Source organism: Solea senegalensis, linkage group LG4, assembly GCF_019176455.1.
Source record: "Solea senegalensis isolate Sse05_10M linkage group LG4, IFAPA_SoseM_1, whole genome shotgun sequence".
Lineage (NCBI taxonomy): Eukaryota > Metazoa > Chordata > Actinopteri > Pleuronectiformes > Soleidae > Solea > Solea senegalensis.
In genome coordinates, this window is record NC_058024.1 from 25,053,644 (window position 1) to 25,066,574 (window position 12,931).

Sequence of the window (12,931 nt, forward strand, 5' to 3'; positions counted from 1 at the left end):
AACTGCTTCACACTCAGCTGAAAAAACACCTCCTCTGCATTGGAGCCCTGGGGGTGAACGAGATCCGCCATGGGTATCTTCAGACTTTGGACGTTGTGGGACTGTCTTGGCTGACATGCCTCTGCAACATTGCGTGGTCAACGGGGCAATGGTTTCCATCTTTAGGAAAGGGGTTAGGGTTAGGGTCCTGGCCGTCGAACCATGGACCAGCTCTTTACACCTGCTAGGGTGCTGGAGGATACAAGGGAGTTTGCCCAATCTGTTCATATGTGTTTTGTGGTCTGGAGACGGTTTATGACCGTGTCCCCAGGGGCATCCTGTCAGGGGTGCTCTGGGAGTAAGGGGTGGATGACCCTTTGCTAAAGGCCATGCAGTCCCTGTACTGAATGATTGCAAGTCTTGTTTGCGTAGTCGGCAGTAAGTCAAACCTGTTTCCAGTGACCGTTGGAATATGCCAGGGCTGCAATTTGTCAACGTTTCTGTTCATGACTTCTATGGACAGAATTTTCTAAATACCACCTGCCAGACTTCAGGGACTTGTCTGTGGCTATAGGAGGCGTCTCCAGGCTGTTCTTGCAGCAAAAGGAGGCTCTACTAAATATTAATGGAATTATATCTTTGGGGTGCCCAAACTTATGCACATGCCTATTTTTGTTTAAATGCACATAAAAATGTTTCTGTTGGACCAATAAAATTTGTTTCACTACTGAGATGTTTCTGTTTCCATAAGGTATAACATATGTTAAAATGAAGTTGCTGTTTCAGAAGTTCAGCAAGTGACAAACCGATGCAATGATTTTCCTAAGGGGTGCCCAAACTTTTGCATACCACTGTAGATGTAATAATATATTGCCCGGCCATATGTTCAACTAAATGTTTCAATGAAATGTTCTCATAAATACAGGACAAACACACAAATATAAAAAAAAAAAGGATTATTGTTCATAATCCCTTGGCAGAATCAGCCCACAAGGGCAGCAAACATGAAGCCCTGAATCCGTCACACAGTAACTACTATAAATCTGACCCAGAGTCAAAGATGCCATCATTTTTGATGTGTGGCGATCGACAAGGTAAGTATCAGCTCTTTCTCTGTCAACGAGGAGACAATCTTATGATTATATGATTATCGTTATAACTATATTATATTCTGTGTGTGTGTGTGTGTATGATTCTATTCAGTTTATTCTCACACGTAGCATATTGTGACTTTAGAATAAGATGGCATTGTCATAATATTCCTCATTAACATGTTAGATTAATATTGTCATCTATGTTTGCTCACAGGGACATGTGAAGCAGCAGAGCCATCACAAATGTTTTTTCTGCTGGAATATCAAAAGGCACAGTAATAAGTGACAACATTATTGAAGTTCCTCATGACTTCAATTAAATTCAAACATAATTTTATGATTAAATTGCTGTTATTTTTTCAGAACATTATGAATGCACTGTTGCACCACTGAAGGTTTGGCTTTATTTGCGATGTATTTCATTATAATTCACTTGAAATTGGACATTTTACCATTTTATTCATGTGGCCACGTTTTAAACATTGAGCATTTTAAACAAGTGATATGGGAAACCTTGAGCTCTGTAACATGAACAGTTTTTGCTTTAATAGTTCATTTTTGAAAATGTTCAGTGTCTTCATATTCTGTTATAAATAATGTTACTCTGATCTCTGTTGTCCTTATAATTACAATTATAAACTGCAAAAAATGGTAAATGATCACTAATATCACTGATTAATAAGCCACTTTTTAGATTATTCTATACTGTAGATGCCAATGTGTCAGAATAAAGGCAGATGGAAAACAGGATAAATTAAGGATTTTTTTCCTTGCCTAAAAAAAAATTGCATTTTAAAATAAATATCACCATTAAAAATAACATGTGGGCATGAGCTGTGCAAAGTCAGATGCTGCTGAAGTGAAGCAGAGTAAAATTACAGAGGTTTTAGTAGCTGTTCTCTTGTTTGGCATCATCTATGCTATTTTAGGTTTCTTAGGAATCAAATTGTTTAAATTACATTTAAACATTACTTTGTAATGTTTAATCATTATTTTGTTGTAAAGACCAACTCATCAAATTATTAAAAGTATTTGTATGATTTAAATTGTCTTTAATGTAACCATTAGGGGCCTCTGGTGTGACGGTAAGACGGAGCCACTCGACAGACTCATGAACTTTTTAAATGTAACGACGCTCGTCGTCCGGGACACTTTACAGGCGGCCATCATCAAGAACGTGATCACTGTGGTTCTCTGCATCTCCATCAACTACATCAACGGCACCCTGGTGCACACGTTCACAAAACACCAGGTCTGAGTCTCGTCTTTGTGTCCATGTCAATGCAGTGCAACAACAAATTCATTTTCTAGCATGTAGTGGTAAAAGTGGAGTTTGAATGTGCATGGGTTTTCTCCAGATTCTCCGGTTTCCTCCCACAGTACAAAAAAATGCAGGTTTGGGGATTAGACAAATTGGACACTGTCGACTTGTCCAGGGTGTGCCCTGTCTTTCGCTCCATGTCAGCTGGGATAGGCACCCGTGCCCTTTATGACCCTCATGTGGATGTTAAAGTGGTAGAACATTGATGGATATTGGTAAAAGCCCCAGAGAGTCATTGGTTAATTTTCACTGTTTTGATTCTTATTTCCTCATCACCTGAGGTTGCAATTTGTACTGTATAAAAGTACTGGTCTAAAAACGGTGAAATTAAAAATGTAGCTTTTTAAAAATGTACTCAGAGTGCCTTGTTTAACACGGTTCTTTCTTTAGTGCAAAAAGGACAAGGAGACACACATCTTACGTTGATTGCTGACAAAATAAAATATGTAAACACATAATTTATCAGTCAAAAAGGGGCACAAATGCTTTACATTTCTCACTCACTCAGGGACCTTACTTAATGCCAATTCACCTGCCCTCATCATTCACCGCCAAGTGCAGTACTTACAAAAAAGACATACTGAAGCAAAAGTGCAATTATGTTTTTTAAAAAATTAATTAATTAAATTAGTACACAAAAACTTTATCATTTATAGTCATGCAAGTAAATGTAATTCATTACTTTGCACCTCTGTAGTTTAGAGATATTTCAGTTTCCAAACCACTTTTCTTTCGTTATGAAAAAGATTTTCAAGGAACCAATGCTGCAAATTTGTACAAATTTTGTATATTTCCAACTCGGGGGCTCATTACCATTTCATAAAAAAATTATCCCATGGAGTTCCATTAATGCACCTTTTATTTAGCATTTAAAATGTAGTACCCTGTTAAAGCTTAAAATCCATCCATCCATTTTCTACCACTTTATCCTTCACATGTCTTGGCTGCATAATCACCATATTGCATGTTTTTGGACTGTGGGAAGAAGCCCGAGAACCCGGAGAAAACCCATGCAGACACGGGGAGATCATGGAGTCTCATTGCAGAAAGGCCCTTGTTCCAACAGCGGCTCGAACCGGTCTACTTGCTGCAAAGACAAGAGTGCTAACCACTACACCAACTGTGTAGCCTAATATCCATCCAATATCACCATCACACACTCTTCAAAGTTGTCCAGCAGAGGGTATTGTGAGCACAGCCTGACCATTTCTGTCCTTCATTACAGGTTTTCAACATGAACCCTCGCTACATCCTGTACATCCATCTGGTGATCAACGATATCGTCCTCCTGACCATGTTCACCCTCCTTCATGTGCTGAGTTACATCGTGTTCACTCTCAATGTCTCCTTCTGTACAGTTCTGTTGCTTATGGGTATGTGTGCAAGCATCAACAATCCTCTGACGCTCGCCGTCATGGCCGTAGAGTGTTACGTCGCCATATGCTTCCCGCTCCGACACTCTAGGATCTGTACAGTCAAGAAAACGTACGCTGTGATCGGACTGATATGGATGCTGAGTTCACTCGTAGTCTTCCCAGACTTATTTGTCACACTGGCCACAGAATCCACGGAATTCTTTCATTCTAGAGTTTTCTGCTTTCTAACAAACATTTTCAGACATCCTTATATTAGAGAGAAGAGAGACATTGTCAACCAAGTATTTCTGGTCAGTGTTTGGATCGTTCTATTCTACACATATTTTAGGATCCTCACCACTGCAAAGGCAGCTGCTACAGATGCCAAGAAGGCGAGGAACACTGTCCTCCTCCACGGCTTCCAGCTGCTGCTGTGTATGCTCACCTATGTGCATTATTTAGCCATTGAAGGCCTGACATCCTTGTTCCCAAAAGCAGGTCTGGCCATTCGCTTTGCCGTCTCAATATTTATTCACGTTCTTCCACGACTCATCAGTCCGGTGGTTTACGGGCTGCGAGACAAGACTTTCAGAAAGTACCTGAAAAATGATCTGTTCTGTTCAACATGTGCTGACACTAAACAACACAAAAGACGGAAAATAAATCCTAAAAGGACTTTATGAAGTCATGTTGTAGTTGCTCCTGCTATGTTGGCACATGTATTTTGAAAATAGAAAAAAAAATACGATATAATAAACAATTCAATTGTTTTGTTTGGTGTGTTTAGTTTACAGTGTAACGAAAGTATCGCTGGAAGCAGTTCTCATCCATACGGAGCTCAGGAAGTTTATGGTGAAACTCACATGCAGACGTTTCCACAACAGATGAAAAGAAAATGTTTATTACTTTTGTCTTTAGGCCAAAACACGCCGACCGCCGCAATTGGCATTGTTGGTGATGCACAAAAATGCATCCTGTGTGAACGCAGCATTAGAGCTCCTGCTTTAGCCAATGCCATGTTGTTGTTTGTTCTTTTCCGGCAACAGAATGTTGTCTCCTTCTACTTCCGGGTCAAAGATCGGGAAGGAACATGCAAGAGTAGTCAGAGATTGAATTGAATATAGGTATGGTAGTCCAACTAAGAATGGTTCCATTTTACTCAGACTAACATGTTTACCTAACATGACAACTGAACTATTGTCTTCGTTTGACTAAAATCTGACTTTTATTGTGCATGTAATCAGTCTTTAAAAACATGCGCTGATATGGCCTGGTAAAAATTAATGTGGTTAAAATGTGACGTATATTAACGACATTAATGAAAAGTCACCCCGTAAGAAGATAGGAGGTTAATAAGATGTTCGCGGAGCTTTCTTTTCATCGCTGGCGTCATGTCATCATCTCAGAAGTAACTACTGTGTCTGCTCGCCTCAAGGAGTCCAGTTTTTCTCATGTCCTGCTTTCTTTTGGCTGCTAAATAATCCATCCGTTTGTTGTTCATAAACTCCGGAGAAATGTTGCGACGATGATGTCCGCTAGCTTAAATGCCAGCGCATTAGCGGTAAAGTCCACTAGCTTAAATGCTAACATGTTAGCGATAAATTCCGCTAGCATAGCAGAAGTGAGATTGGCGTTGGCATGACCAGAAGCCTCTGTCTTTGTTAAGTACAGCCAAAGATTTGCGCTTTAACAGCCATAATTTAGTCCATCTTCATTCAACAGTAACACACACAGCTTCTCAAAGCAGCAGTTACAGTGAGCGGCTGCGTATTAAGTAGCCATGTGTTTCCTCTGATGAGCAGCCGATTACACCCTGACTAGGAATCGTTTCACAGCGATTACACCAACCCTAAAACAAATCTAAAAGTTTATGGTTTTAAGATCTTCTTTGAAACTTCAACTTTTGAAAAAAAATGAAAATCCCTCATTTTGTAAAAAAAAATCTCTTTTCATTGTTTACTCGGTTTGTGCTGGGCCGACTTGTATCTGGTTTAGTAAAAAAGAAGTCAAGCTGAGCTTGAATCAACGTTAAAAACTGGTTTAAGTCCCTCTTGTGGTCATTGTGATGAAGTTTTGTTTGAGAGAGAAGTCACTTTTTTTTTCCATCACTCCGGTTACTTGTTTCTCTTGTGAGATCTGGCAGCATTGTTGACCGTGTGTCCACACACGCACACGCGCACACACACACCACAACAACTATAAATGTCATGCCAACGTCATCATCTCACTCAGTGTTTGTTTGATTGATGACTTTCTACAAGGTAAGTACCCGTTATTTTCCGTTATTCTGTAAACATGGAGAAAATGTCTTGATTCTGATGATTATTTTCAGTCTGGTTTTTTTTTTCTATACAAACTCATTTAAAGATATTAATAATATAATATGGAACATTTATATGTATAATGTAATTCTATATTTGCTCCCTTCTCATTAATATCAGGAGCATGAACATCACTGAATGCTTTTAAATTCAATCTTTCACACTTACATCAAAAATAACAACATTCCTCATTAATATGGTTCGATTAACATTCTGAGACTTTCTGCCACTGAACTGGCTGCTGCTCTGTTGTGTGTTTGCTCACTGAGACACTTAGGACAACACAGATGTTTATTTTTTCTGCTCTAACAGTTTGTAAAGCCCAGGAATCAATGATAAAATTGTTTTAAAACAATTAATCGTATTTCTTTGTGTTTGTGTAATTTTGTACCTTGAATGGCTAACGTGGATTGACACTGCTGATCTGTTGCTAATTTGTCTTTTGGGGGTTTTATTTCCTCATTATTTACCTACATTTTATCCTCTAATTAGAGCAAATATCGTCCTGCTTCACTTCTTGTAGTCAACACGAGGGGAATGAAAAGCACATCAGCAGAGTTTGAGTCATTTTTATCGATTATTTAAATTTCTAAAGTGTGTAAAGCGACCTCTGAAATGAAATTCAACAATTAATAGTGTTGTTTTATTTACTGAACTAATATTTATTCAGGAGAGTGTTCTGCTGAACAGTTCATTTGTACATTTGGCCTTTTTAGTGTTTGATTTAATCACAATTTATTCAAGGTGATCATGTTGTAAAAAGCCAATATTCTCATTATAGTTAATGAAAAATCACAGTGTATTTTTAACAAATCCTCCTGTGATTGAATCTGTAAAGGTATATTTGATGTTTATTAATGTATTTATAATTTTTAGTCCATTTTGAGCTTTAGATGTAATCACTATGATCGTATATCTTACGTTTAATTTAATGTAGCATCTCTCATGACTCTTCTTTACTGATTAGTACGTGAAGATAGAGCTCTGGGCTTCATGTGACTCAGGTAGTTTACACCGCAGTTTTATGAAAACACCTGGTAAATGTTTCCTGATATATACGTGTATGGATTCCTGCCAAAATGGTGGAGTGTTGCGTGGCATCAGCTACCAGAGCTCTATCGTCTTGTACTTTCACGTAACCTCCAGTGGTCTCTGGTCAAACAGGTGTGAAGAGCTGCTCAGCAGAATCATGAACCTTTCAACCGCAGGCAGGAACTTCACGACATCTGTCGCCCGGGACACTTTACAGACGGCCATCATCAAGAATGTGATCACTGTGGTTCTCTGTATCTCCATCAACTATGTCAACAGCACCCTGGTGCACACCTTCACAAAACACCAGGTCCAACGGCAATCATTTTTAATCATTTTCTACGTCATTGCAATGATGCAATGATGCATTTCCTTATCACTTCTAATCTGAGGTTGTAACTCTTGCAGAGTTTCTGCAGAATCTTCATAAAAAATAAACATTTTTAGCCCTAAAAACTCACTCACTCGTCTTCTACCGCTTTATCCTCCACATGAGGGCACTGGCACCAAGCTCAGCTGACATGTGGTCAATTTATGGTGTCCAATTTACCTAATCCTCATACTGCATTATATATATATATATATATATATATATATTTGTGTACTTATGTTTATATACATTTCTATTTAGGTACGAAGATATTTCCTCTGAATAAATTGATCCAGAATCATGTTCATTGAGTGGTTTATCCATCATTTTCTGTCCAATTTTGTCTTTGATTACAGGTTTTTAACATGAACTCTCGCTACATCCTCTACATCCACCTGGTGATCAACGACATCATCCTCCTGACCATGTTCACCCTCCTCCAAGTCCTCAGTTACATCGTGTTCACGCTCAACGTCTCCTTCTGTATATTTATCCTGATTGTTGCCGTTTATGCGACCATCAACAATCCTCTAACGCTCGCCGTCATGGCCGTAGAGTGCTACGTTGCCATATGCTTCCCGCTCCGACACACGCAGATCTGCACGGTGAAGAAAACGTACGCGGTGATCGGAGTGATTTGGATGCTGAGTTCATTTTATGTGCTGCCAGATTTATTTATCGCCTTGGCCACAGAGTCCATGGAATTCTTCCACTCCAGAGTTTTCTGCCTCACAGATAACGTTTTTAAACATCCCGGTCGCAAAGAGAGGAGGCAAATATTCAACCTAGTGCTGATGGTCGGTGTTTGGCTCACTCTGATCTACACATACTTCAGGATCCTCATCACCGCACAAGCAGCTGCTACAGACGCCAAGAAGGCGAGGAACACCGTGCTCCTCCACTGCTTCCAGCTGCTGCTGTGTATGCTCACCTATGTTCATTATTCCATCATTGAAGGCCTGTTATTCTTGTTCCCAAAGGGGATTCTGGCCATTCGCTTCACCGTCTCCATATTCATCCACGTTCTCCCTCGACTCATCAGTCCGGTGGTTTACGGGCTACGAGACAAGACTTTCAGAAAGTACCTGAAAAACTATCTGTTCTGTACGACGAGTTCTGACATTCAACCACAAAAGAAATCTTAATCTTTATCATGTCCTGCATTTCAAAACAGAGAAATCAAATAAATACATGCTGAGGCATGCTGTTTGTTATGTGTACTTTGTAGTATAACTTGTTTTTGAAGTAAAACTTGTTCTTTTGATCTCTGATTAAACAGAGGAAGATGTTAATTTTGGTCATTAGTATTATTATTATTATTATTGTTATTATTATTATAATCATTGTTGTTGCAATTTTTCCCGTCATGGGACTAAAAAATCTTTTATTTCCTTTCAAAAAGTTTGCTTTTCATCACAAATCACTGGATGTTTTGGGACTTTTAACATCAGACTTTTTCGCCCGGGCAACAACATGAGTGACCCGCACATGATGCAACAAATGAGGCCCAGGAACATTAAATCATACCTGGGCCAACTTTAGCAAAACATACGGCATGTTAGGCACTGGTGAGCCATGTGGCCCACATACACATTAACCAGTGTTTAATGTGCCATAGCTTTGCCAAAACACAGGCTTTCCAGATTAACCAATTATAAAAATGAGGCACAGCAAAAATATGACACAATAGGCACTGGTTTCTGTGGATGTGGGCCAAAAGTGGCCTGGCTATCTTTAAACATATCTCAGACTGTTCTGTTTTTCTGTTGCGATGCAGTGGCCAATAACAAATATTTTGCTATCTGGGTTAAACTTAAATAAATAAATGAATACATACATTTGACAATCCAAAATAAAAACGACAAAATATTGCTGTTATGATAAATTAAAAGGTCTGACATGTACTATACTACACATATGTATGTTTGCATACGTGCTTGTTTCCACACACACACACACACACACACACGCACACGCCGTACACACAACTGCTATATATGTAGTGTCAACATACACGTCACACTCAGTGTTTGTATGACCATCAACACTGTAAGTACCAGTTCTCAGTTTTTCTGTAAACTAAGGGAACAAACTGTATCTTGATTCTCATTATTATTACTTTGTTTTGTTTTTTTAATTAAACTAAATAAAAAAAACAACAACTGTGTGAGTAAAGAAATGATAGGTCATGGAGGAAAAACTTTGTTTGGTTTATTTTGTGTTCTTGGTCCATATTTTTTTTCACCTATAAATGGATTTATTTGGGCTTTTTTTTTTTCATTAGTGTGTAAGGAAAAATTAAAGCCTTAAATGGCTCATATTGATGACAATGCTGAACACGTTTAACAATTTGTTGTTGTTGTTTTTTTCATTATTCAAATTACATCTGTATATTTTGACCCATAAATCAATGTTATGATTTTTTATTTCTTAGATCATAAAGATATGATAACAATCATTTATGTTATTGCTTCATTTACTCGAGGGATGTTTCTTATTCAGAAGATTTTGAGTGTGTTGCTGAACACAGTAGCTTTTTTGTGTTTTATATTTAAACAAACTTGACTTAAATCTTAACATTTTATCAAAGCATAAGTGCTAATGGTTTCAAAACTTGAATTGTTTTATTTGTTGTTTTGTTGCTGATGAGTAATTTTGACGATGACGCGTTTTTATGATCATAAAAGCTGACATTTTATAAATTTAACTTAACTTGAATGTCATCACTTTACTAATCTGACCTGTTGATGGGATTATGTGGCATCATCCTCGAGAGCTCTTCTCTATCGTCTTCTACGATATTGGACTTTTTGCCGATATTCAATATGTAGATATATGAGGAGTGCTTGGGCCGATAACTGATACCAATATATACAAGTTTTCCCCGTGCACAACTGCACAGGCTATTAATCCTTTAACACCGAACGTATTGCAGACGACACGTTTGCATCACCGTAATTGGTTTGTGCTGTCGGAAAAATTCCAACAGTTTCTGAAAGCTGAGAAGTTGCACGTCAAATTCAAAATGTGGTTATTACGGTAATTTCACTCGCGCTGTCGCAGGAAGCTAGCAAATCAGTGTCTTTGTCACCAGAGTTGAGGATAGAGCTGGGAAAATGCCTGTACAATAGTTTCCAATTTTTGGCCTGTTTTTGGACACTGAGACAAAGACTGAAACAAATGTTATTTTAAAAATGTTTTATACTGTTCAGATCCTTTGTTTTTCTTGATTTTAAATTGTTGATACCCTATTTAACATGCTGTAAGTTGTGAATAACTGCCAGATATCGATGTATTATGGCAGATATCGATATATTCTGGAAAATGACGTTTTCTGGTGCTTTCACAGTTAAAATAAGCAAAAAAAGGTCCATGGTTAAGTCCTTTCTGTCGCGAAATGAACACAACATTTTACATACTCATGTCATAGCAGATATACATTTTCTTCATGAGGCAAAATAAATAAGCTTAAACAAATAATAGTTGTGGAGGAGCAGCAAACCCAATGTTGTAGTCATTCGTCATATCAGCAGATCCTGGTTGGCCGATATCCGAGAATACATTTTAACGCCAATAATATTGTGCAGCCCTAACTGTGATGTAACCTTCAGTAACCTTCTCTGGTCAAACAGGTGTGAAGAGCAGCTCAACAGACTCATGAACCTTTCAAACGCCGGCAGAAACTTCACGACCGCCGTCATTCGTGATACTTTAGAAACCGCCATCATCAAGAATGTGATTACCGTGGTTCTCTGCATGTCCATCAGCTACATCAACAGCACCCTGGTCCACACCTTCAAGAAACACCAGGTCTCACTTTCAACTTTCTCTGATTATGTTTATTGTTGTTAGTGGTGAGCTATGTCAATGTGTCCTCATCACTTCTGATCAGAGAAGTGATCACTACTACTGTGATTGGTGTAAATATCCCATGGAAGTTGCGGCAAACGCTCGCAGTCTCCACGTAAACAAAGCTTGACTGTCTTGTCTTGTTGAGACAAACAGTCACAAATAGAGCAAGAAAAACTCCATCGTCTGTTGTGTCGGATTCGTTGCCATGGCAGCAGTACCACATCACGCTATGCCTGTCTAGGGTAACGCGTATAAATAAAACACACATATAAACTTAAAGGAACATTTATTTTTAGTGTTAGATTTAGAGAATCCTAACCTGCTGCTGATTGGTCCGATTGGGCCATATAATGATGCCATTTTGGATGCCCTCAGAAGTGACCATTTATAGTCACTTGCCGGATAAAGGGATAAAAGTAATTCAGATGTTCCTTCATATTTGTCCTGCTTCACCAACAAAATTTAGTTTATTATGGTTTTGTCTTTTGCTCTTTTAAATCATGTTTATTTCCCTCTAAAATGAGACGACACGTCGTCTCACGGCAATAATTTTCTGTCCATTTGTGTCTTTCACGACAGGTTTTCAACATGAACCCTCGCTACATCCTGTACATCCATCTGGTGATCAACGACATCATCCTCCTGACCATGTTCACCCTCGTTCAAGTCCTGAGTTACATCGTGTTCACCCTCAACGTCTCCTTCTGCATCGTCATGTTGCTTATTGCCGTTTCTGCGAGCATCAGTAATCCTCTGACGCTCGCCGTCATGGCATTAGAGTGTTACGTCGCCATATGCTTCCCGCTCCGACACACCCAGATCTGTACGGTCAAGAAAACGTACGCTGTGATCGGAGTGATCTGGATGCTGAGTTCACTCTCCGTCCTCCCAGATTTATTTGTCACACTGGCCACAGAATCCATGGAATTCTTTCACTCCAGAGTTTTCTGCCTTCAAAGGAACACTTTCAGACATCCTTATCTCAAAGAAATGAGGGACATCGTCAACCAGGTGTATTTGGTCATTGTTTGGCTCACTCTGATCTACACATACTTCAGGATCCTCGTCACCGCAAAAGCAGCCGCTACAGACGCCAAGAAAGCGAGGAACACCGTCCTCCTCCACGGCTTCCAGCTGCTGCTGTGTATGCTCACCTATGTTTACAGTATAATCCTGGAAGGTCTGACTTCCTTGTTTCCAAGTGGATTTCTGGCGATTCGCTTTGCCGTCTCGATATTTGTCCATGTTCTGCCGCGACTCATCAGTCCAGTGGTGTACGGGCTGCGAGACAAGACTTTCAGAAAGTACCTGAAGAATTATCTGTTCTGTAAAACGAGTTCTGACACTCACCCAAAAAATAAATCTTAAAGAGTTATGAAGTCGTGTCTTAGCTGCTCCTGCAAGCTGCATTTTAAAAGTAGAGGGAAATCCAATGTACTGTAATGAAAACCTGTGGAGACATTATGACAGCGACTGTAGTGCTTTTGTCTGCATTCTGCTTTTTGTTGTAACACCTGTTGTTTTGCTCTCTGAACAAATAAAAGGAATTCATTTCACTTATTATTATTATCATCATCATCATCATCATCATCATTATCACCATCATT

General features: G+C 39.0%; 3 protein-coding genes across 3 annotated transcripts; all 3 read left to right on the forward strand.

The window, feature by feature from the left end:
* The first annotated feature begins 1,064 nt into the window (after positions 1-1,064).
* On the forward strand, positions 1,065-5,651 carry LOC122768203 (odorant receptor 131-2-like). Its single transcript, XM_044024023.1, has 3 exons — positions 1,065-1,073; positions 2,142-2,325; positions 3,620-5,651. The coding sequence occupies exons 2-3, from the start codon at positions 2,185-2,187 to the stop codon at positions 4,430-4,432; spliced, it is 954 nt and encodes a 317-aa protein (XP_043879958.1). The 5' UTR covers positions 1,065-1,073; positions 2,142-2,184; the 3' UTR covers positions 4,433-5,651.
* On the forward strand, positions 5,650-9,271 carry LOC122768205 (odorant receptor 131-2-like). Its single transcript, XM_044024025.1, has 3 exons — positions 5,650-6,010; positions 7,235-7,412; positions 7,829-9,271. The coding sequence occupies exons 2-3, from the start codon at positions 7,260-7,262 to the stop codon at positions 8,615-8,617; spliced, it is 942 nt and encodes a 313-aa protein (XP_043879960.1). The 5' UTR covers positions 5,650-6,010; positions 7,235-7,259; the 3' UTR covers positions 8,618-9,271.
* A 241-nt stretch (positions 9,272-9,512) lies between these two features.
* Positions 9,513-12,880, forward strand: LOC122768206 (odorant receptor 131-2-like). The gene is made up of 3 exons (XM_044024027.1): positions 9,513-9,521; positions 11,105-11,282; positions 11,904-12,880. The coding sequence occupies exons 2-3, from the start codon at positions 11,130-11,132 to the stop codon at positions 12,690-12,692; spliced, it is 942 nt and encodes a 313-aa protein (XP_043879962.1). The 5' UTR covers positions 9,513-9,521; positions 11,105-11,129; the 3' UTR covers positions 12,693-12,880.
* Positions 12,881-12,931: the final 51 nt, after the last annotated feature.